Source organism: Atractosteus spatula, chromosome 14, assembly GCF_055471065.1.
Source record: "Atractosteus spatula isolate fAtrSpa1 chromosome 14, fAtrSpa1.hap1, whole genome shotgun sequence".
Classification (NCBI taxonomy): domain Eukaryota; kingdom Metazoa; phylum Chordata; class Actinopteri; order Semionotiformes; family Lepisosteidae; genus Atractosteus; species Atractosteus spatula.
In genome coordinates this window covers 43,613,904-43,635,453 of record NC_142719.1, presented here as the reverse complement: position 1 = coordinate 43,635,453, position 21,550 = coordinate 43,613,904, and the positions used below count along the sequence as shown (strand labels likewise).

Here is a 21,550-nt window from a genome sequence, read left to right as displayed (position 1 = left end):
CTGTCTCTGGCCCTTTATTAGACATTCTCCACATGTAACTGAAAACTAGGAATGATCTAAACAGGAAGAAACATGAAAGGAGAAATGGGAAGGACCGACGGCGTGTGATTCTGGGGCACTAACAGCAGAGTCCTGTCCATCCGGACGTCCATCCCGACGCCAGGAAGCTGGTTAGAGCCGAATCTGCTGTGGTGGACGCAGGGAAGGTAGGTCCAGCCCAACCAGTGGACCCTCCTGGAAGAGGGGGTAGCTTGTGAGACTGCAGCCCAGCACGCTGGGCTCGGAGGCCCTGGTGCCGATCAGACCAGTGGCTGCTGGGTATCGAATGAACTGAGAGTCGCATCCTGTGATTCTGTATCTTGAGGTAGACTCATGTTCACACACTGTGTCCTCCTCACACTCAGGCTGCAGAAGGACGACGATCAGTCTGCTGTCACTGAAGATGAGTCTTTATTGACACTGAGATTGTAAGATTGCAGATAAGCCCTGCGTTATTTTTCATTCATATGTGCTAATATATATAAATGAATATCGACCTCACAAATATGCTCCATCCTTCCATTTACAGAACCGGGTTTATCCCTAAAGGGTAGCAGGTTGGACACATCCTGCTGCTCAGGGTGGGACAAGCAGGTGGGCTGTAGGGCACATGTGTATTTAGGGATGTCGCCAGCCTGGGCAGCATGTGTTTTCACAGCGCCCATGGGGTCAACCTACGTGGACGGTGTGAAAACGCACTGAAGGAACCACCAGGCTGTTGGCAGTGGCCAGTGTGCAGAGGTGAGCCACTGGGAAGAAAACACGTTCACTCGCTTTAATGAGTGTGCAGAGCTACTCAGAAATGGGACAAACTATCTCTGAGTAAGTAAGTGTGGGGTCTCTGTCAATGCTTCTGATTAAAGATCCATAGGTGTCTCGAAAGATCCTCCAAGTCAGCAGCCACTGGCCTTTCCACCCTGCCCTACTGGTACCAGTCCGGCTTCCTGTGAGATACACATACGCAAACTTATTCAGTCTTGTAGTGAGGAGCTCCAGAAAAACCTCAGGCCAAAACAGCCATAGGACTCTATCAGCAAGTTCACCAAACTCTCTGAGGAGCTTGTTATACCACTGCAGCACTTGAATGTGCCCGAGCACACACCGCACACCACGGAGTTCCCTGTCACCACAGCCTAGAGCGGTTTGCTTGAGCTGTCGAACAGGGAATCTTACCTTTCCAGGTCTAATCTCCAGTTACCGCGGGTGTGTAGGTGAAGTCAGGGATGCTGCAGTAGTAGCCTGTGACACACAGACAAGTGACACGGAAGAAGAGAACTTGAGAATGAATACAATTAACCCTTCGCTTGGGCGCTAATGATGATTTCAGATTGTCTTTAATGACAAGCTGTTTAGCTCTATGGGCTAAAGAGTATTGTTGATTCCTCTTGTGGCTCCTGAGACCGAAGAATATGAACACCTTTGAGGTTGATTTTACATTCAAATAAACAACATTAATAATAACGGATAATGTTGAACCCCTGTCCCTTGTCTCAGCACATATCCACAGAGAGCCACTGACCTTGCAGGTGTCCATTGCTGACCCTGGACCGGTCGTGCTCTGCTGTGTCAGGATTCTTTCTCTTGCGATGGGATCGCTCCTTGCCTGTAGAGACATTGCAGACGCGAGCCTGATGATGGAGCAGGTGGCAGGTTTCAGGTCTTTCAGTTACCAGAACTGCATGCAGCAAGAGACCTGCACTCAGTCATGGTAACGGCACTCAGGAATCGGTGTCCAGTTGGCTATAAAACCTGCCGTCCATGTTTCATACAGCGCTCTCCTTTCAGCAGGGTCCACCGGTGTTAGGAGTTCTGTTTGTTATATTTCAGATTTCAACATCAAATTCTCCAGTCATGTCATCTGAACAGAGAGATAGTGTAGCTGGCACAGAGATCCTCTTATTCTCCCAGGGAGTGTTGTGCTCTTACAGCTCTTACAGGGGGCATGAGCTGCTCACAGGGCAGGTTTATAGACCAGGGCTTGTCAAGGAGCAGGAGCTGCGTCGCCCCGTGTGCTGTACTGCCAGGGAGCAGCAGGGGGCGCTCACCTGTCTTCTGCGGGAAGTAAATGAAAGGTTTGGCCTCACTGGTTTCTCCATCGGATCTCCTGCGCAGGTGCACAAACACAGAGGTTGGCTGGGTGATGTAAGGGTCGAAGTACCTGGGCGTTTTGAAAACAATAGCATACTGAAAAGAGAAAACATGAGAGGCCTATAAAACACTGCGTATGGTGGTGAAGGACAGTAGCAGGTCTTTGAAATGCACGTTAAGCTGTGCTCCCCAGCCTCTGAGCAGCGGACGGGCCACAGAGATCCTGCTCCAGGGCTAGCGGAACACAGTGCTAATCAGCCAGCAATAAGGGGTTCTTACTCTGAAAAACCAGGGCAAGTATCTCAGAGCCAGAGGTGGTCCTGCTCTGGTGGAATGTGGCTTTGACCTCCTGGCTGATACCCCAGGAGCCTTAATAAGTTGAATTATGCTGCTCGGCAGTTGACACTCCGTGCGAGATGGGCTTCTCTGAGTTGGGAATTGATCTTTCTGCCTTTCATATCTTTGAACACCAGTATGAACCTGTGACCAATGCCTTAGTGGTTTTTCACGTCATTCTGATATCTAGAAACATACTGGTCACACCGTTGTGGTACAGAAGGGGTGGTAGTTATATTGCCCAGTTATGCAAATTACAGGGAAAAGGGCCTGGCAACGTTTGCCCAGGCCAAGTCTGTTTGAAGCGTTTTACCTGCCTATGCACGTCTGTAGGGCCAAACTTTCCAAAGGCTTCCCAGCAGGCCCCATCGTCGTTCTCCTGGTAGAACCGCACCTGAATGTCATCTGAGGAAACAGCACATGTCTGAGCTCGGGATGTCAGCCTGGTCTGTGAACACTGCAGTGCCCGACACCGAGACCTTACTTAGTGTCTCAAACCGTTTAGTTTCCTAAACCAAAATTTTCAAGTCCAATAAAGTTGGTGATTCCATAGTCACTCATAAAACATTTGTTGTTGAAATGTCCTTCTCTGGGAGAACTAAAAAGGCCTAATCATGCAAACTGTTGAATCTGATCAAGGGTTCATTCAAGTGGCTGAGAGATCATTTGGAAATAACACAGTGGAGAAAGGACCAGGCTGAGAAATGTCGCTATGCCAAGGGGTTGAATGCACCTTCAGTTGTGTTTAAGAATTTCCTGGAGGATGTGGTCAGTGCCCTGAAGACACAAAGGTCTTCCATCATTTACTGGGAAGAGAATTTCTCAAAATGTCTAGGGTCATCATTGTTAAAGACTGTGACATATATCACTGTTATTATTACCATCTGCTTTCCACAAACTTTTATGTCTGTTAATAGTTTACTTATGTATACAATTATGGAAGAATCTGTGGAACAGCTTAAATAGTGAAACAGCATGTGTTTCACAAGGTGTAATAATACTCTACTTTGACACTGTAACACTGGATTTCATTGTTATGGCTGCACCTTAAAAAAATGAAACCAACACTTGCCCCATGGCTGTCTGTTGTGAACTACAGTTACCTCTAGACTGAGAGAAACAAACTGTGGCAGGAACAACAAGGTCTTAAAATCAGAAAGTATGGAACCTCCTCTGAGGGCAAGCGGATGTCAGTGAATGTGCCTGTTGTGCTCAGAAGGCAGATGTGTCTGATACAGTTAATCAGTTCTGCCTGAGTAAACTGGGGCTTTCAGCACACGTCCTTGCGTGTGGCACCGGTGTGATGCTGCACGGTTGTGGCTGCTTCAGAGACTTCAGTCCTGCTGTTACACAGGTGACGGCCACCAGCCTAGTTACCAACACAGGAAATAATGGCTTTCAAATGTGTGTGCTGCTCGTCTCAGAAGATAGGCGTTACCTTTCTGGACTTTGTCACAGAGCAGAAAGACTTCTTCCCCCCCTGCTGCTGAGCCGGAGGTCCTGTCCATTCGTACGATCTTCAGACTAGATGCATTAGGAGCCTCTTTGGTCAAACAAACAGGAAAACAATGTCTTGAATTAAAAGAGGTGGTGTTGACTTAATTTCTCTGGGTCACAATGACACCTTCATCACTTCATCAGTTTCTGTCCTATTTTTCCCACTTGCAATTGGGAAAGGATTTGCAGTTTAACGTATGAGATCTCTGGTTATGGATACCACTGGCAATGACTACCAGGTACAGGGTTTTTGAGTGTGACCTTTTCAAGACGAGAGGCAATGTCTGCTGTATTTAAATTCTTCCTGCAGCACAGTGATTACAGAAGTCTCTTGTATTATTAGATGAGGCCAACAGGTCATTATAACACTCCTGTGAAGTTTCCAGGGAATTAGCAGTAATGCCAGCAGCTCAAAACACTGTGGTAGTGATTTGATGTCACACTCTTAGGCAAGATGAGGACAAACCCTTAGACTGGTATCAGCTAGCATCAGAGAAAACCAGTCCGCAACCAGTCCGTGATGCCCAGACACCCCCGGGGCAGCACCGAGTCCGAGTCCCTCTCCGCAGACGCGGGTCCAGTTCCCTGCACAAGGGCAGTCCTGACAGCAAGAGCCAGGATTGGAGCTGCTGCTCATGGCCCATCACAGCATCACAGCTAGCTGCTCAGGAGGGCGGAGGCTAGCCAGCCGGGGCGGGAGAGAGAAAGAGATGGCAGGAGAGGAGCTGGCGGGAGAGAGAGACGGAGGGAGAGGCTTCCTTACTGCTGTCGTAGATCGGGCCCGACACAGCCGGCTGCAACGTCTGCACGAAGTTCCCGTTGTTGTCCGGCAGGTAGACGGTGAACATCAGGCGCACCACCGTGAGGTCCAGGGCTCTGGCGCACTGCTGTGCCGCCCTGTGCAGCCGCTCGCGCTCCCTGTCTGAAACACGCGGCAGAGAGGGCAGGGGGCATCAGGCCACGTCCGCAGCGCCGGTCCAAACAGCACTGCAGCGTTTGCTAAAGGACGTGTGGCAAACATTGTGTTCTGTCTCTGCACAAGAACAGGGTTTACCTGCACGAGGTCTGCTTCACAGGATCACCTGAAATCGGATCACCAGTAAAAGGGTAAAACGCCAGAAAAAAACAGAATTTTGCTTTCACTTCGACTTAGCCTCCGATTGCATCTGTAATCTTCTAATGGACGAGCTCTCTGCTCATGCTGCCAGCGCCGGTGCTGCACTGAGCCCTCGGCACCACCAGAGGGCGGTGTGGCCAGGCGCACGCCTGCGCTGGTCCTCACCTGTGGGCTCCCTGTGCTGGAGCTCCTTGCAGTGTTCCCTTCGCCAGCCCTGCACCAGGCGCTCCTCCAGAATGTCCACAACACTCCTCCTCGGGACGTGCAGAATTCCCAGGTTGGGAAAACTGAAAAAAGGAAGCAGCAGCAATAATAATCTCGCAGGCTCGCGCTGTCGCTGTTCTTTTGCAACCATTTCACACGTGATGTGATGATTGTTTTATCGCGCAACAAAGGCACACATACTGGGGGAAGGTAGAATATTCACATGTGGACTGTTGCTGCTGCTGATATTCGTAAAGATATCTTAAGAACTTTACCAGATGCTGAAACGCTTGTATTGTTTTGACACAAGATCAGGACTTCCAGAAGTAAGCATTTCTGTCGGTCTCACATTTAATAGACATCAGGGTGCTGTTGTCAGCAAGACGTGTTAAGGAAGGCTTGGGTTAGAGAGGCACTGCCGGCCTTTTAAGCTCAGATTATGGCGTCATTTTAGCGTCTGACATGGAGCTGAGATGCTGGAGCTGGGGAATCTGCAGCTTCAGCAGTGCTTGCTCAGCTACTGCCCCTGTCTGTCCTTCTGTGCGCCCAGTGTGAGGCCAGACAGCTTCTGCCCTGGCTGCCCTGTTCACCAGCCCCGCCTGCTATGGGCAAACCTGTCTCTACGGGCGCTTTAAGAGACACCTCGATGGGTTTCGTGGATCCTTATGGCTCTGCTAACCAGACGGGCTCAAGGAGCTGAACGGCCACCCCTGGTTTGCAAGGGGCCGGTTGCTCTCTCTGCTCATTCCACAAGTGGCCAGCAGGTCCTCTTCTGTTTGAGAAGAGCTCAACAGAGCCCTGGCTGCAGCTGCTGCAAGGGTCCCGGTGCCCACGAGGCCCGCGAGCTCTCTACCTGATAGTCATGTCGGGGCCGCTGACGCTCACGACACACATCCCGTTCTCACACTGCTTGCCGACCAGGCTGTGCACGTGCAGGAGGGGGGGGTCGTCCACAGTCACGCACTGGACAACCACCCTTGCCGGTCCAGTGTAGTTGCAGATCTAAAAGTGAACAACGTGAACACACCTTTGAGGAAATACCAGACAGAAGCATTTAAAGAGGCTCGCTGGAAAATGCTGTTGGACGGTTTTGCTTTCACCGTGGTGAAATCAGCTTATCATGTTTTCCTAGGTAGTGGAATACGTCTGTCTTGTCTTGTTCGGATGACTGTGAACTGTGAACCGGCCCACAGCTCCTGCAGGAGAACTGTTCAGTTGGCCATTAGAAAAAGGGGAATGGCTCCCTCTAGTGGCCTCTAGTGCATCAGTGTTGGACCAGTATGGGATCCAGGACCTGACTCTGGTGCGCTAACTAGCTGGTGTCCCTGTATGATCGTGTGTGTTCGAGGCAGATGTGTGCCTGTTAGTCCTTCAGAGCCATGTTGTAGACACTGATAACCTGGTTTCTTTCAAGAAAGGGCTGTGTGAGATCCTGGGATCAGCTGGCTACTAACTACCAAATGAGACACATGGCCTCCTCTCATCTGTAAATTCCTCAATATTTAAGTGTAGATATGCTCTTAATTAGTGACCAGGAGCATTTGGTGTGTGTCCTGCGCATCTAGATCTTTCAAGCTAGCATGTTCCTAAAGACATGGCTTTGGTGGTTAGTCTAGACCTCTGATAGCACTGCATGCTCCCACACTGCTGTAAAGCTTTGCAATCCCTTGATCAACTGTGCTGACAGGTGACGCCAGAGTTTGTGTGAGTTTTTCTGATGCCTCAGTCACGACACCCGCAGCTTGCAAACATGTGATGTTTCTGTGCAACAAGAAGCCAGAAACAGGGTGAGGATTTCTACTAGAAACAGCGACTGTGCGTTAACACGAGAGACCCCACGTCGGAGACAGACTATCAGGCTCCGGATGACAAGTGCAGTTGCTCGCAGTAGGAGGTTGCTGGGTCCAGGTGCAAGCAGCACGTTTCCATATTGTTAACGAGTTCTGGAAACGGCAGGGCAGCAGAGAAGACACATCTGCTGTAAGAACTTCGAAGTGGCCAGCAGGTGTACAAGGAAAGAACTTGCAAAGTTGTCAGCATTTCATATCAGCCCGTCGTTTACAGCAGGCTGGCTGGCTGACATGTAGTCACAAGCCTGCAGTTCCACTCTGTGACTTGAGCTCTCCAGATGCTCGTCTGTCACACGTGGTGGCTGGCTGCCTGCTTCTGAGCAGAACAACTGTGTCTGGAGATCCCTGTCCCATCCATTCATTTTACAGTTTTACAATTTCTTTCTATTTAGCTTATTTCAACTGATTCTGTATCTAAATGAATGTGCAATGAGGATTAATTGTCTCATGTGTAGGGTCCACAATTTTTTCTCTTTTTTAGAAAAATATTATTCCCCACAGATAATATTCTAATTATAGGGTTTTGCAGAACTTTTTCTCTAAAAATGTAATAATCTGAACTAGACATATTAATGGATACCTTATATTTACAGACAGCAGGGTGAAGTAAAATCACAATTCTGTGAATTGTAATTTTCTTGCTCTTATATGGTTTAGTGGAAACAGCTAATGCTTACAGGACATGTAAGCCTTTCCAGTAACTAGACTGTGGTGCCGTCTTGTTGAGCACAATTATGTCCCTCTACCTAATACAACCTTGTAAGATACACTCGACATGTGTCGTGTGAGAGCGCAGTGTACTGTGACTCTGTGTCGTGTGAGAGAGCAGTGTACTGTGACTGTGTCGTGTGAGAGAGGAGTGTACTATAACTGTGTCATGTGAGAGCACAGTGTACTGTGACTCTGTGTCGTGTGAGAGAGCAGTGTACTGTGACTGTGTCGTGTGAGAGAGGAGTGTACTATAACTGTGTTGTGTGAGAGCGCAGTGTACTGTGACTCTGTGTCGTGTGAGAGTGCAGTGTACTGTGTCTGACTCTGTGTCGTGTGAGAGCGCAGTGTACAGGGAGATGTATTAATACCTCCACTGCTGGGAACGTCTTCTTGTTCTTCTCACTGGAGGCTCCTTGCACACCTCCGTGAGTCGGGCCTTCACACCCGTACCGGAAACGAAACCCTCTCTGAAAGGTGACCATGGTGAAGCTCAGCAAAGCAGACTTTCAGTTAGATTTTCTAAAAGCAGACTTACTGTGAACTGCACGATAAACCTGGTTTAGCCGTCTGTTCATTATTTTAGTACAGTTGAAGACCAGTACAGATATTAGCAAAACAATTAATTTAGCCACCCATCTGAACTCCAGGACTGCTCCAGGCTTTGTGGTCTTTTTACTGCTTGATTAAGCTAAACTTTCTCCTGCATGAACTTCCCTGGGCCTGCAGCTGTCAGTACAGCATAATTAACCTGTATGAAGGTGACTTATTATCTTTCCAGCTATGCTATCATTCCCTAGAACTGGATGGGCTACCACCCATAGTAACTCAAATTAACATAATCTTTTTCATTTAAACCTGCAGACTGGATCTAAGAGGGTGTGCTTTGGTTTGCAAGTGTACAATAGGAGAGGAACTGCGCAGCTGCCATCTGCTTTCCTAGCAGTTCAGATCAGACCATTTGGATCAGAACTTTATTAAATAGTTGCCTGCAACAATACAACAAAACTCTGTTAATTACACTAATTTGTTTGCTTTATTAAAATAAGGATTTGTACTTGTGAGTACAGTAGCAATAAGGGCTACTACAGCACTATCAGTGGGTTAACTGAGCCCACACAAGGGTTTACCATACACCACAAAACAGCTTTTTGATACATGGACTGTAGGGAAGTTATTATGGTATTTTTTTAACCCCAGAGGTATTTAGTTGCCTAGTATTATGTAATACTGTTGCTCGGGGAGCTTGATCCCGGGTAATCTGAAATCTTCCAACTAGTGTGTAGGGAGCAGCACATACTGTACCTGTCTTGGCTGCTCTATAATTTTGATGTGCTTGCAGGGTTCGTGTGCTGAAAGGAACAAGAAGAAACACTTGGTCAGCAGTGAAGAAGGGTCACAGGCGCGCTGCTGGTGGGCAGCAGCTCATCCAGGGGCCCTTGACTGACAGACCCCCAGGACCCCCACTGAACACGCTGCTGGCGTTCCTGGAGGAGGAGCGCCAGTCTGACTCAGCACTTTCTCTCTCCTGAGCTGTCTCTCTGACGTCATTACCTCTGGACAGCCTCAGCTGTTAGCTAGAAGACTTTAGAGGCAAGATGAACAGAGAGAAACGTGGATATGACGATGACATCAACAGTAACTCTATGAATGTATCAATTAGCTTCCTGTTCTAATGTTCCCTGCAGTCAATTCTTATCAAGCAGACGTGAGCTGATATGACAAACAAGTGCCCTGTGACAGGTGCACCGCCAGGCCACCCTTCCCATCCTGTATCTGCTGCACAGACCCGGAGCCTCAAGCCTCAGCCGGGTACATCAGTCCACTGCAGGGCGGCCACACACACACAGAAGCCAATTAACCCACCAGCCTACTGCACGCTGTAAAATATTCCTGCACTGAAAGCCGTGGATAATGCAGCCACAAAATTGAATCTTACTGACCAAGAATCAGAAAAAACTCAATGTGTGAAATTCTCAATAGCTATTTACTTGAAGGCTTCCAACAGACTTCCTCCCTGGACATGCTGTCGCACAGCGCACAGTACAACTCGGAGCTGTGACTTGGAGGACAGGATGTATTTCTGTTAATCGCAGTGTAAAGGTACATTTGAAGAGGCGAAATGCCATCGCCTTGTATTGATCCACTTACTTGTGTTTGGAGAAAGTTCTAAGTAATTCATTATCTCCTCACTCAGAGGGTAATCCATGCCCACTTTACTGCAGCTGCTGAACTCCATCTAGAGAGGAGGAGAGAAACGAGAATCCTGATGTATCTCTGCGCACATTCCTTTAGACCTGTAGGACAATCTCCTATTCCAGTTCACTCATAGCAATCACTACTTCTTCACTTCAGAAAGATGCGTCTCCAGTTACACATAGCTTAGCTTGTCCAAATCAGCTACTGTATGTTAAATTTTCCAAGCCATTAGTATTTTGCATTTTGTCCCTCTGTTCTATATCTCTATTGGTACTTCCTGTGGACCAAATTACTATTTGGCCATTTCTAACCATCTTAACACATGCTCTTGCCTTCACTTCCTTTAAGCAGGTGTCTCATCGAAGTGTCTTTGTGGCAAATCTTGTTCAACTTCTAAGGTCTGACAGTTTCAGCATCACACACAAAAAAAATCAGACATTCTTTCGGCACCAAGTCTGGCAGGATGTGTCCAGGATTCCTGTGTTTGTCCTGCCAAAGGAGTCCTGCTAGATATTCCCAGGTGTTGGATGGGTCTATTTAGTCCTACAGCTGGCTCTGGACAACCGCTGGAAACTTGAATAGATCTGACAAAGGTCTTGGAAAGAAACGGCCAGGTTTTCTTTTCTAGCACACTGGACTCTAGACATGTTCAGAGATGATAGATGCTGTATCACTTCAGTCAGAAGAGCATCTGAAAGCCCACGCTCTGGTGGTTTCTGTTAGTGTGAGTACTTCTGATAGGAAGAATAAGGGGAACTGAAAGCTTGCAGTTACCAGCACCTGCAGTGCCACAAGGCAACGTGATTGCATGAAAGCAGATCCGTGAGACTCTTTTAACTTGGAGATAGAATAACAACAGGTACTGTATGCGCGCAGTGTTTGGCAGGCTGTATCTGTGTGAAACAGTTTCACGCCAATGAATTTCCTTTATTAAAGTCAAAACTGAAAGCATAGTCATATTTCATTTTGCAAAGCAGAGGGAGCTCCTGACTTTAAAACTACCTGTTTAAAATATCTGGTATTTTTTCTGAATGTAGATGCTTTGCTTTTCTTTGTATCTTAATGATTTGATTTAGCTTTTGGACCTTATTCCACAGACAGACAGGAACAGTGGGTGGACTTTGAGAGGGTTAAGCAGTTTGCTAAAATTACAGGAAAGGTGGTCAACAGGCCAAGAGGAAGGTGGATTTAATTGCTGTAAACAACCAAGACACAGTACAAGCAAACATCTGGAAAGCAACATCTGTAGCGTAGCAGTTACTGGTGAGGAAACAGAGCCCATCAGTGTGAGACAAACAGGCATTGATCTGTAACCATATCAGAAAAACAATTCTGTGTGCACTGTGGTTTGACTTTGACTTTTGTCTGTTCCATTTAGTTTCATTTAACACTGTAACACTGCGAGTCCCAGCTACTTCAAACCCTTATAATTTTATATTTGTACAGTATATAGCACACAAATATATATATGTGCTTTACAAATTTCCAAAGCTATTATACAGTACTTAATATGTGATATTATGAAAGCCTCTGCGATGTTGATGGCACAACAGACAAGTAACAAAGCACAGTGAGGTCAGAAAGATACCTGTCACTTTGAAATGAGAGGAAAGAGAAAGGTTTTCTCACTTAAAGCTTCGATTTATCTACAAACAGAATAGTGACTGTTAGAGTTCATAGATATTGAAAGTCACTTCCTGTGTTCAGGGTCTGAGTTGTTTACAAGCTTTCATCCTTAAAGTAACTGCACATCCATTTCAAACCGAAAGTCCTGTTTTTGACTGAAGGCTTGTTGTTGCCATTCTAATGATATCGTGCTAATGATTTGCCTTGTGCCTTTCCCACGGGCTTGTCTTCATACAACACAGTCCCTGCTCACAGACAGGTTTGTTTCAACCACACTTCCATGCTGACAAGAAGAAGAGAACCAACCTTGTTAAACTAGAGCAGATCCATCCCAGAGCACAGCAACTACTGCACACTGCCAGCCGCCCAGCTGCCTCTGAGAGTGCCATCGAGTACGGCGCAGAGACAGGGCGTGTTCAGGAAGGACACCCCCCGCACTGTGCCGTGGCCTCTGGGAGGAGGGAGAGGGACCCTTGATGCCTTGAACTCTTGACGCCGTGACCCCCTGACCTTCAGAGTACTACATTATTATCAAATGTATTTATAACAATACTTTTGCAGCTTAACTCAGGAAATCTCATGTTTATTGACTCTCAAAAAAAACACATTTGTCAAGCACCATCTTGGCAACCATGAGGTTGTGCTCGGTCTGTGGCCAAAATGTCAGGCTTGTAAAAACTACATTTAAAGTAAATCTTAATGATGTGTCTTAGTTTGTATCTGACAGTACAGGCTCCTTATTCATCTGTCCATCCATGTTGGTCAACTGATATCCTGACATTCAGTGTTTGCTAATCTTTCTATCTTGGTAACATCTGCAAACCTGATTAATTTTCTAACTATATCAGAATCTAGGTCATTAACAAATTAAGAAGAATACTGGTCCTAATACAGTTCCCTGCGGTACTCCACTAATTACCTTACCTCTATTTAAACCTCTATTTATTAACCAATCATCAGTCCAAAGCACAAATGTTCCTGAATGTTGTCTATAATTTGGTACTTAATCTTCAATAAGAAACTTTATCAAATGTCTTCTAAAAATAAAAAGCAAAGCCTTCTGGGGAATGTAGTTCAGTCTAGAATCTCCACTTTCTCTGAATGTACCACCCTCTCAAATCTAGATTTAGGTTCATATTCTCCTTTGATTTCATTCCTATTACAGAATAACAGGGAACGTGTACCATGAAGTACAGTAGTTGCCTGAGAGGAGCCGTAACTGAGGGGAGACAATATGCATTAATAGTGCAGCAGCAGTCACACCCTCTCTGGTTGATGAAGAATATGGATGTTATGCTAGGTGTGTTAGTAATCTGGTTTGAGAGTTAATATCATTTGAACAAACTCTGATCAATAAGGACACCAAAAATCTCTTCATATGAAATCATATATGCATTTGTAGAAATTACCTATGTCACAATTATGACCAGCTCTTGCAATTATTAATTTTGCAATTTGCATACTGGACTTTCCAAGTTCTGAATTTGAGAATGTTTGTTGTCGGTTGAGGATTTCTCAGTTTGCTTGCCTCCCCTTTTACTTTGACAGTTACAGAAATATACACTCGTGTTTGTTGTGTTTTATTTATATTCCTCTCTCCATATATTAATATTTACTTATTTAATGTTGCAGGAATATGAGTTTCTAATGTTCAAATCTCAGAGAAACTTTGGCCTGCACGTAATCATGCAACAGTTTCCTTTGATCTAATTAAAGCTGATGGTGAAATTGTAATTAATTTGGGGTTTGGACTTTGGGACTCTGCACAGAGTGAAAGTTTCATGTCTCCAGGAGACCAAACCAGGGTGATCAATATAGACAAACAGGTGTCTATCTACTAACTCAGCAGATGTTACAAGTTACCAGGGATGTAAGCACTACTAAGATATATCCACTTTTTGACACAGTGTTTGTAAAGTTGGTAAAAAATGAAACTATAGCAAAATTAACACAAACCTCATAATGGTGTAAAAATGTTGTCAGTATGTACTCCCAAGGATATCAACTGGCAAAGGCACAGTTTCAGAGCATTGGCCCCTCTTCCTGCTGTTGCTCGTTCACACCCATGCTGTGCCACTGTGGCATTCTGCTACCAGGAGGCCATGGACCAGGTTGCACGAGTGGGGTGCTGTCAAGACTGTGTGGAATTGATTCAACCAGGGTATTTTCCGCTTGACCCCTGACCTCCTGCTGCACCTGCAGGCATGGAGGGCTGTGGCCGAGTGCTGACCCTGCTGCTGGACGTTCAGCTCGCAGGGTGACAAGCGGCGAATGGCCTGGACAGGCTCTCGCTGAGAAGGAGCCACCCACAGTCCTCGCTCCTCCATCCTGCTGCGAGAGCTGGAGCAGTGGGTCAGCTCTGACCGGCACCCGGTACCTCCAAGGGTACAAAACCTGCAGCAATGGGTACTTCCAGATGGAACAAATAGTGAATCCAGTGTACGTTGACAGCATTATCGTCTACACAAGTCATCCCAGAGAGGCTGATTATCAAACACAGTTTGAGGGCTGTTTCTGCAGCACGATGCCCTCCCCTAAACACAGGGCAACCTGCATGTTTAATATAAAAGTCAAATGTGAATCAATGCTACAGAGCGATACAGTGAACTAATCGGGCTCCTTGCTTCTTATTAATCTAAATACTGAATTACTGTTTAAGATTAGTAAATGCTTGCCTTTTTTTTCCTCCTGTGAACTATTTTCCACGGTCTTCCGCATTGATACAGTGTTTTTTAAAAAAATGCCAACAGACGTGCAGATCCAGCCAGCCAGCCCACAAAGGCGTGAAGACTCACGGAAGAGGATTCGACTTTGGGAGATCATTCTGCTGCCTCTGGTGGTCATAGAAATGTTCACCATGACGAGGGTGAAAGAGGAGGCCACGCCCCCCAGTTTGGGAAAGCTGTGATGACATCACTGTAGAAAAGGTCAATTCTGCGCACAGGACTGTGTTTTTCTCACACAGAACTGCACTTTCACTGTGACACTTCATTGCTAGTATTGGACCTATCTGTTGACTAGTTGAATGTGGGAGTAGTGGTTGGGGCTCTGGACCTGTAACTACAGCATGGGGCTGTGGACTCGGGGTCGATGCGGGGTCTTGGTCTTGTTCAAGGTACCTCACTGGGCTTCAGCAATACAAACACCGCGGTCAAAAGATCCTTTTTCATAGAAGTACCAGCCACATAAATTAATAAAATCCCTTCATTATAACAACTGGAAAAAAAACGTAAGGCAAATTTGAGTTGAAGGAAATTAGCGGCCATATTTCTGACAAAAAAAAACTTAATGACTTAAATCTGTCAGAGCTCATAAATTACTAAATAACTTTACTTCAGAGGAAGGATCAGTGCTTAAACCCTGCTTTTGAGACGTGCGTCGTCACTGGTGCCCTGTGATGGATCTGTTTCCGACGTGACAGCCTGTCAGCTGGTCTAATTGTGCTGGAGGGGGGCAGGACCCTCCAGGAGCGTTGGAAGCGCTCAGGATCGCCGTTGCGGATAGAAAGATCCTCTTTGAATCGGTGAAATGATCTTGTGTAAAAGCTGGGCGCCCTGGATATTGATTTATTTTCATATATGACGTCTCTGATATCTTTTCAGACCTGCGAGTACGTGTTCATATATGACCCCCAAAGAAGGTTTCACAGCGGAAACGTTGTGTTTCTTTTTCTTCTCCTTTCAGCAGGAAAAAAACCTTTACTTGGTCCTTCACATATATACACACATACTGAATGCGCTGTGGAAGAAATAAGAAACGAAAAACATTACTGCATATACAACTGTTCCGACCTCTCACACGCATGATAATTGTTGCTAATAATAATAGTAGTAATAATAATAATAATAATAATAATAATAATAATAATAATAATCGGGGCCGCTGTCACCTGGCACCTGGCGCGCGCCGCGCCGCACGGGCAGCGCTCGCGAGCAGCAGGGAATCGGGAAACATGGCGCGTTGCTCGGGAAACCCCGGCTTTGCCTCCACCTGATGGCAGTATGAGGCAGCCCCTGGAAGCGATTGCGTGGGAGTTCCTTCCTTCGCCATGTCAGGGTGGCGCAGTGGCTGAGGATCTCCTAGTACCCACCCCCCCCCCCTCCTCTCCTCCCCACCGCACACGGCAGCATCCATCCCCGCTCCGGGTAGCAGCAGCGGCAGCAGTACACATCCCAGGCGGAGAGTCACGGAGCCGCGCACCCGAGTGATGCTCCTGCAGCCACCGCGTCCTCCCCCAGCCAGACCTCGCTGCGAATAGGAATTAAACACTTTGCACCACACAGCATCTGCTCATGAAGATGTCCAACGTTGACATGGTCATAAACACCACCGACAGGGTGGTTAAATGTAAGTACCCGCACCCGGCTGCCGCTCATCTGTCGTTTTCCTCCTGCCTGCCGCTGCCTGCCTGGGCATCGCTGTTTTGGGGGGAGAAACGGATTTCTCTTCTGTGATTTCACCCCCCCCCCCCCCCCGCACAGGAAAGCGAAGCTGAAATATTAGGGCTGCGTTTTATCTAGAGAACCTTGGACGGCAGGAGGGGGTCCACCGATTGAACGAGCGACGGTTTTTATTTAGCAGCATCTCATAAACGCTCCCGTTTTATTTGATCGGTTGGCGTCGGTTTCTGTCCAGCAGCTGTTTAATGGAGCAAATGGCCATCCCCGAGCGCTCTGGGGCTGCGCTAGGCGGTGATGCAGCAGGATTTGAGGAGCGGACAGGCAGTGAGTTATCCGGCTGGAAGCCGCGGCAATGCGCTGGGCACCGGAGGAGAGGCGCGCGTTCCGCTTCTGGTGTTGATGAGGCTTTTCTTTCCTGCCAATGGCACCGAGCGCACGTCGAAGGAGAACGCTGAAATTTCGCACGAAACACTGTGGGGTGGATTTTGTGGCGCTGAGGCGCAGTATTCGCCCATTGCTGACGAGCAGAACGGCTCGTGTTGAGAGGTCAGAAAGCTGCACCAGACAGTGAAAGGCTGGGGGTCTCACCCCGCACCCGCCGCTCTGTCAATGCACGCTGTGCGCTAGTGCCGCGCTTGTGCTCCGGTGGTCCAAGCCACGGAAGTGCACTAGGGCTGCCCGGTGTTCTCGGTGCAATGAGGTAAAAGAGCTTTTACAGCCTAGAAAAGTCAACGCGATTACTGTACTGTACCTCCACACCGGAGAAGCGCCTGTCTGACGGCGTGGACTCGGGCTGTTACGGAACGAAACAAAGTGGATTTGCAGGGTTAATTTAAATCTGATTAGTGTAAATTCTAACGTTTATTCTTCATTTGGCCCGGGAATTAGACGTTGTTTTTGGGTTACTTGAGCATTTGAAAGTGTACACAGTATATCCATATCACAGGATGTGGAGCACAGAAATTCTTACCCTGTATTATGTCACTCTCCTTTAAGGAAAGCCTGCAAAACATTGAACGGCAGTAAAATGTTTCAACTTGGTGGACAGGTTTCTGGAATCAAGGTCGATTTGAAGTAACGGGGTCTGCTGACCACTGACTACTAACTCAGTGGAAAATTGAGTTATCTGATGTTAAGCTACATATTAGCATAGTGCACACAGCCCAGGGTTTGCAGCTTAGTACATTCCTGTTATCGCAATTCCAAATGCATTTTTAATGGCATATTTTATGTGTCTGTGCATATGTGTGGGTGGGCAGAGGGGGAGAAAGGGGGGTGAGGAGGCTCTATGCATTGTGTACATCTGGAATAACACCAGCAATAGCCTTCCAATGGCTGTCGTGCCGTTGCTGTTAGTCGTGCTTGTTGATCGTAGAAATAATAATAATAATAATAATAATAATAATAATAATAAATACAGATGGCCCTGCCAGCGACTATCTGTTTCATGTAATAAACGGAAGAATTCACGTTCTTCGGTTCAGTTCTGCTTCTCTGGTGTCTGGCCGAGTCCGCTGGGAGGCGCAGCCGGGCACACGCCGGCGGAGAGCTCGAGCAGAGCGCCGGCCTCTCCGCGCCACCAGCGCGGCACCCCCAGGGGCCGCAGGGGCAGGGGGACTGGTCAGTTCCCTGGGGTGGCTGGTTGAGCTGCTGCTCCAGTGGAGAGGGAACACGCCAGGCACATGCGATGGTGCCAGGCTAATAGGTGGCCTGGTATCTGTCCCCCCAATGGCTGCCGAGCCAAGCCTGGCACCGGCTCTGGACTTCCTCCATGGCGGTGCGCAGTGGAGCACTTCCACGGGCTCACCGGCCGCCCCAGCTGCTCCCCGGGACCCTGTCTCCAGGCCGTTTACATCAATTTCAGAAATGAATAAATAGGAATTAAGCCCTCTTGTGATTGGGCCCTGGGCAACTGTGGGACACACTTCCTGGGGGCTATTGCCAGGGAGCACAGATTTGCAGCTGATCGACTTTTCAGGAAGTGGCATATTTTTCAGCATAATTACTGGTCATATCTGCTGTGTCATTCTTCTTTCAATGCAAGGCAGGTCATCAGTGGAGTTGGTTTCCTGTGTGGATGTGCTCTCCATAGTAGGAGCCACACAGCTCTCCTCATCCACGGCCTTGCAGAGATTGGGATTGGTTGTCGGATGAGACTTTGACTATGTGGGGAAGATTTTCACCTTCCTTTTCCTGTCTACTTATATGCGTGCTGTGCTGAGGTCCAGCTGTGCTTACATCATCACGCTGTGCTTTGCTCTTTGTGTATGGGTTGCTTGGACACAGCGATCCCATCCCCACTTCTAGAGCTTCTGGCACGTTTCTATCACAGATACAAACACGAGGATTAAATGTTTATGCTTGTCAGAAGTTACACTGACAGAAATGAGAATGGTTTATTGCTCAGATATACCATCCTGCCGTGTTTGAATTTGTTTGAATGTGTGGACACGGAGGTCAGAGCAGGACTTCAGATCCTGAACACGAGAGGGGGAGTCAGTGCTGGTGGAGAGAGGGGCCTCAGCAAGCCGTTCAATACATCCGAGCGAGTTGCCAACTCAACCATGTCAAAGGTTTTAGTATCTGTTGTGAATCATCAATTATATATAAGAACATCACAATCTTAGACAAAGATTCAAACATAAAAATACATTTTTTTCAGAATGCACTTTTTATTTATATATTCTAGAAATATTGCCATGATTCCATAGCCTTCCAGCACCCTAATTTATTCTAGTGACATGGTTGGATTTGGTCATTTGAAAATGCAATCTCAAGAAGAGAAGCATCATGATAAAGACGTGTGAGTCTGTAGTCAGAACAGTCTACATATCTTACAAAAACCAGAAGGAACGCTTTTTATTAGCAGCAGTCCATTCCGCTAGGTTGCTGTTGGGATTTTGCTGGGGGTGTACTGTTAATGAGGTGCTCAGGCGGGCCAGCAGGGACCGGGGGCTGAGCAGAGTGGAGGAGGCTTGCAGTACAGGGGGTGTACTAACAGCATGTGCTTTTCGCCAAATTCCATGCTTTGTGTATTTCAGTAGATATCAACTGATACTAAACTAAAAAAATCAAAAGCAGCAGGCCTTGTGTTTGAGGTCTGTTTATTCTTCTGTGAAGTGGCTCGTTTTTGGCATGTTACCACTGCACAGCAGTTTGTTCCAGTTCCAGAAACACAAGCTGCACGCTCTCCAGCAGATTCCGCTCATGGGCGCTGGAAGGAGGATAAATGAGAGGAGGTCTGCTCGTTTTGCTCATTTTGGTTGGTAGCTGCTAATCGATCCCATGAGCAATCTGAAGCAGATGAAGTAGAGGAGCAATAGATTTAACATGAGTTTAACTCTGTTTGTCTGCCTCTACCCAAAGCAAGGTAACAGGCTTGAATTATCCTCCACCTGGTGCTGATTTATGTCAGAGCCTGCAGCATGGAAAAAACTGAAGTGGATCAAACTGTTATGTAATGAGTTTCGTATTTGTTTTCCTGATTTGTAAACTGTTCAAAGATCTCATCCTGGCTTTGTAATGAGTGCCATTGGCTGCTAACCTCTAAAAACACTTATTTCTCAACTGACACTTTACAAAAAGCTGAGAAACGGTTTGCAAGTGTTTCAGAACTTCACATGAAATATTCAGATATATATAAAACCTGATAAGACAGATATTTTCATCTGTTGTAGCCATCTTGTCTACAAGCATGTCTCTTAAGTTTTCATGTTAGTTTTTGAAATATCTGTCTGTGTGTTTTTGGAGGTCGGCAGTCAGTGGATCTCGATCACATGGATGACTGTTTCCTGGAAACTAAGGTCACTCGTCACCTGATGCAGTTTTGATGCTACATTAGAGGTAGACGCTGTCTCAAAAAAGACAGAGAGCTGCTCTGCTGCTTCACGTTACACCGCCAACACTCACATGGACTCAAAAGCAATAAAATAACACTCCAGTGTTCGTACTAATGATTTACTTGACTAAATGGTTTCACCTACTAGAATGCTTTTTTGAAGTGGCTCGACTCATGCAGCTGTCAGTATCTGTGTTCGCAGTGGAAACTGGTCTGGTTGGGGGATGACGGCTGTGATTCTTCTCTTTCCATGCTTTTAGAACTGTAGAACTGGCTAATAACAGCAGTCATTTCAGGGAATGCCATAAAAATAATATGGCAATTAAATTCATGTGTTTCAGTCTTTGAAAACTATCCTTCAGAGATTTTTAAATGTAATAGTGCCTGATTGCAAAATAAAGTTGTAAAAGGGTATATTGACATACTTATTCAATTCTGAAAAGTGACCATTAAGGTGAACATGCTTTTAGGAGCTTCTTGGGTCACTCATAGGTGAATAAAGGAGCTGCGTCAGGCATCAATAAATCCACAGGATACATTAAGGAATGGAGAATTGGCAAATAAAAGACGTTTAATGATATGATATCTTATATTAGCCTTTTTCATCTTACTATATCTTCTGTTCATAATTTTATTAGTTGGCTCCTTATTCAGACATCAATAAATGGAAAGGACACATAATGTAATGAAGAATAGGAACTTAAGAGACACTTTATTTACTAATACTATATCATCAGCAATTAGATTTTATATTGTAATATGTATTCTTTCAACTGTATCACTTTGTAGTCTGATCTATTCAAGTCTCAGAATTTCAGCAAGTACCTCTAAGGAAAACCAGGCTGCAGCTATAAGTGTATATTGGTGGACCAGTGGGTGGCGCTCTTTTCTCAGGACCAGAAATTGCAAAATCACTGCCCCACTATGCTGACATGTGGGGGGAGATGAAACAAAGACTCTCCTATAGAAGTTCTGGGTTGAAAGCACTGTATAAATGCCAGGAATTGTTAATTGTTTTAGATGTATTCATGTTATAGATTAAGCCACCAGCTGTATTAAATCTTTTAATCTAAAAAGTGTCGATCTAAGGCCAAGATGAAACACGAGACGGCAGCCTGGACAGTCAGGGGGGATAGGAGGCCCAGAGGAGAGGCAGGAAGGCAGGGGGGTGTGTAAGTGTGATGAAGGCAGTGCTGAAGCTCTGCAAAGGCACAGTCCTGTGGCAGCTGTGCTCCTGTCTCAGGGCAGTAGATGCAGTAGACAGCCCAAAGGAAAAGGAGAAAAACCTTAAGAATTTAAGAACAGCTTCAGTCGAGAGGAACCCGTCGAGCATGTTTGGTAGTGATTAGTTGACTGATCCAAGGATCCCATCCAGCTGTTTCTTGAAAGAAGCCTGGGTATCAGCTTCCACCTCATGGCTGGGTGACGTTTTCTATCTTGACATGAGCCCTCGTGCCTCCTGTTCTCAGCTTTCAGTGCCCTTTCACAGAGGTTCCACTTGGGTTCTCTGGTTCGTGTTTCTTTGTTCATTCTGAAGAAATCTGTTGGGTTGGCTCTGTCAGTTCTTTTGAGGATTTTGGAAACTTGTACCAGATTCCCTTGTAGTTTTCTCTCTTCAAGAATAAGAAGGTTCAGTTCCATCAGCACA

General features: G+C 46.5%; 3 protein-coding genes and 1 long non-coding RNA gene across 5 annotated transcripts in view; 1 reads left to right on the top strand and 3 right to left on the bottom strand.

Moving 5' to 3' along the window:
- On the bottom strand, positions 1–2,862 carry LOC148821429 (uncharacterized). Of its 2 annotated transcripts, none has more exons than XM_088932216.1 (5): positions 2,777–2,862; positions 2,085–2,223; positions 1,559–1,642; positions 1,213–1,278; positions 1–983 (listed from the first exon to the last, which is right to left on the bottom strand). In XM_088932216.1, exons 1-4 carry the CDS (start codon positions 2,830–2,832, stop codon positions 1,234–1,236), a joined length of 324 nt encoding a protein of 107 aa, XP_088788342.1. In that variant the 5' UTR covers positions 2,833–2,862; the 3' UTR covers positions 1–983; positions 1,213–1,233. The 2 variants fall into 2 exon arrangements, with proteins under 2 accessions (XP_088788342.1, XP_088788344.1); XM_088932218.1 differs by having other exon boundaries at positions 177–234.
- A 1,587-nt stretch (positions 2,863–4,449) lies between these two features.
- Positions 4,450–8,324, bottom strand: LOC148821428 (nuclear factor NF-kappa-B p105 subunit-like). Its single transcript, XM_088933460.1, has 5 exons — positions 8,211–8,324; positions 6,135–6,283; positions 5,243–5,364; positions 4,724–4,882; positions 4,450–4,589 (listed from the first exon to the last, which is right to left on the bottom strand). Exons 1-5 carry the CDS (start codon positions 8,322–8,324, stop codon positions 4,450–4,452), a joined length of 684 nt encoding a protein of 227 aa, XP_088789586.1.
- An 820-nt stretch (positions 8,325–9,144) lies between these two features.
- Positions 9,145–12,067, bottom strand: LOC148821427 (uncharacterized). The gene is made up of 3 exons (XR_016094106.1): positions 11,971–12,067; positions 9,991–10,078; positions 9,145–9,191 (listed from the first exon to the last, which is right to left on the bottom strand). It is a non-coding gene; the product is annotated as an uncharacterized LOC148821427 (long non-coding RNA).
- A 3,670-nt stretch (positions 12,068–15,737) lies between these two features.
- The window catches only part of LOC148821426 (protein phosphatase 3 catalytic subunit alpha-like), a 111,033-nt gene continuing 105,220 nt past the window's right edge, over positions 15,738–21,550 (top strand). Inside the window, exon 1 of the mRNA XM_088932848.1 lies at positions 15,738–16,011. Within this exon, the coding sequence (XP_088788974.1) occupies positions 15,957–16,011 (55 nt within the window). The 5' untranslated portion in view covers positions 15,738–15,956. The remainder of the gene's footprint in view (positions 16,012–21,550) is intronic.

What these genes read in the sequence shown, in the direction of transcription:
- LOC148821428 (XM_088933460.1), bottom strand. Translation starts at nt 8,324, where the DNA reads ATGGTCACCTTTCAGAGAGGGTTTCGTTTCCGGTACGGGTGTGAAGGC. An exon ending in AGACGTTCCCAGCAGTGGAG is followed by an intron (nt 6,284 to 8,210) that starts GTATTAATACAT and finishes GTTCACTTTTAG; the next exon opens with ATCTGCAACTACACTGGACC. An exon ending in GGCCCCGACATGACTATCAG is followed by an intron (nt 5,365 to 6,134) that starts GTAGAGAGCTCG and finishes TCCTTTTTTCAG; the next exon opens with TTTTCCCAACCTGGGAATTC.
- LOC148821429 (XM_088932216.1), bottom strand. Translation starts at nt 2,832, where the DNA reads ATGGGGCCTGCTGGGAAGCCTTTGGAAAGTTTGGCCCTACAGACGTGC. An exon ending in CTACAGACGTGCATAGGCAG is followed by an intron (nt 2,224 to 2,776) that starts GTAAAACGCTTC and finishes TTCTCTTTTCAG; the next exon opens with TATGCTATTGTTTTCAAAAC. An exon ending in TTACTTCCCGCAGAAGACAG is followed by an intron (nt 1,643 to 2,084) that starts GTGAGCGCCCCC and finishes ATGTCTCTACAG; the next exon opens with GCAAGGAGCGATCCCATCGC.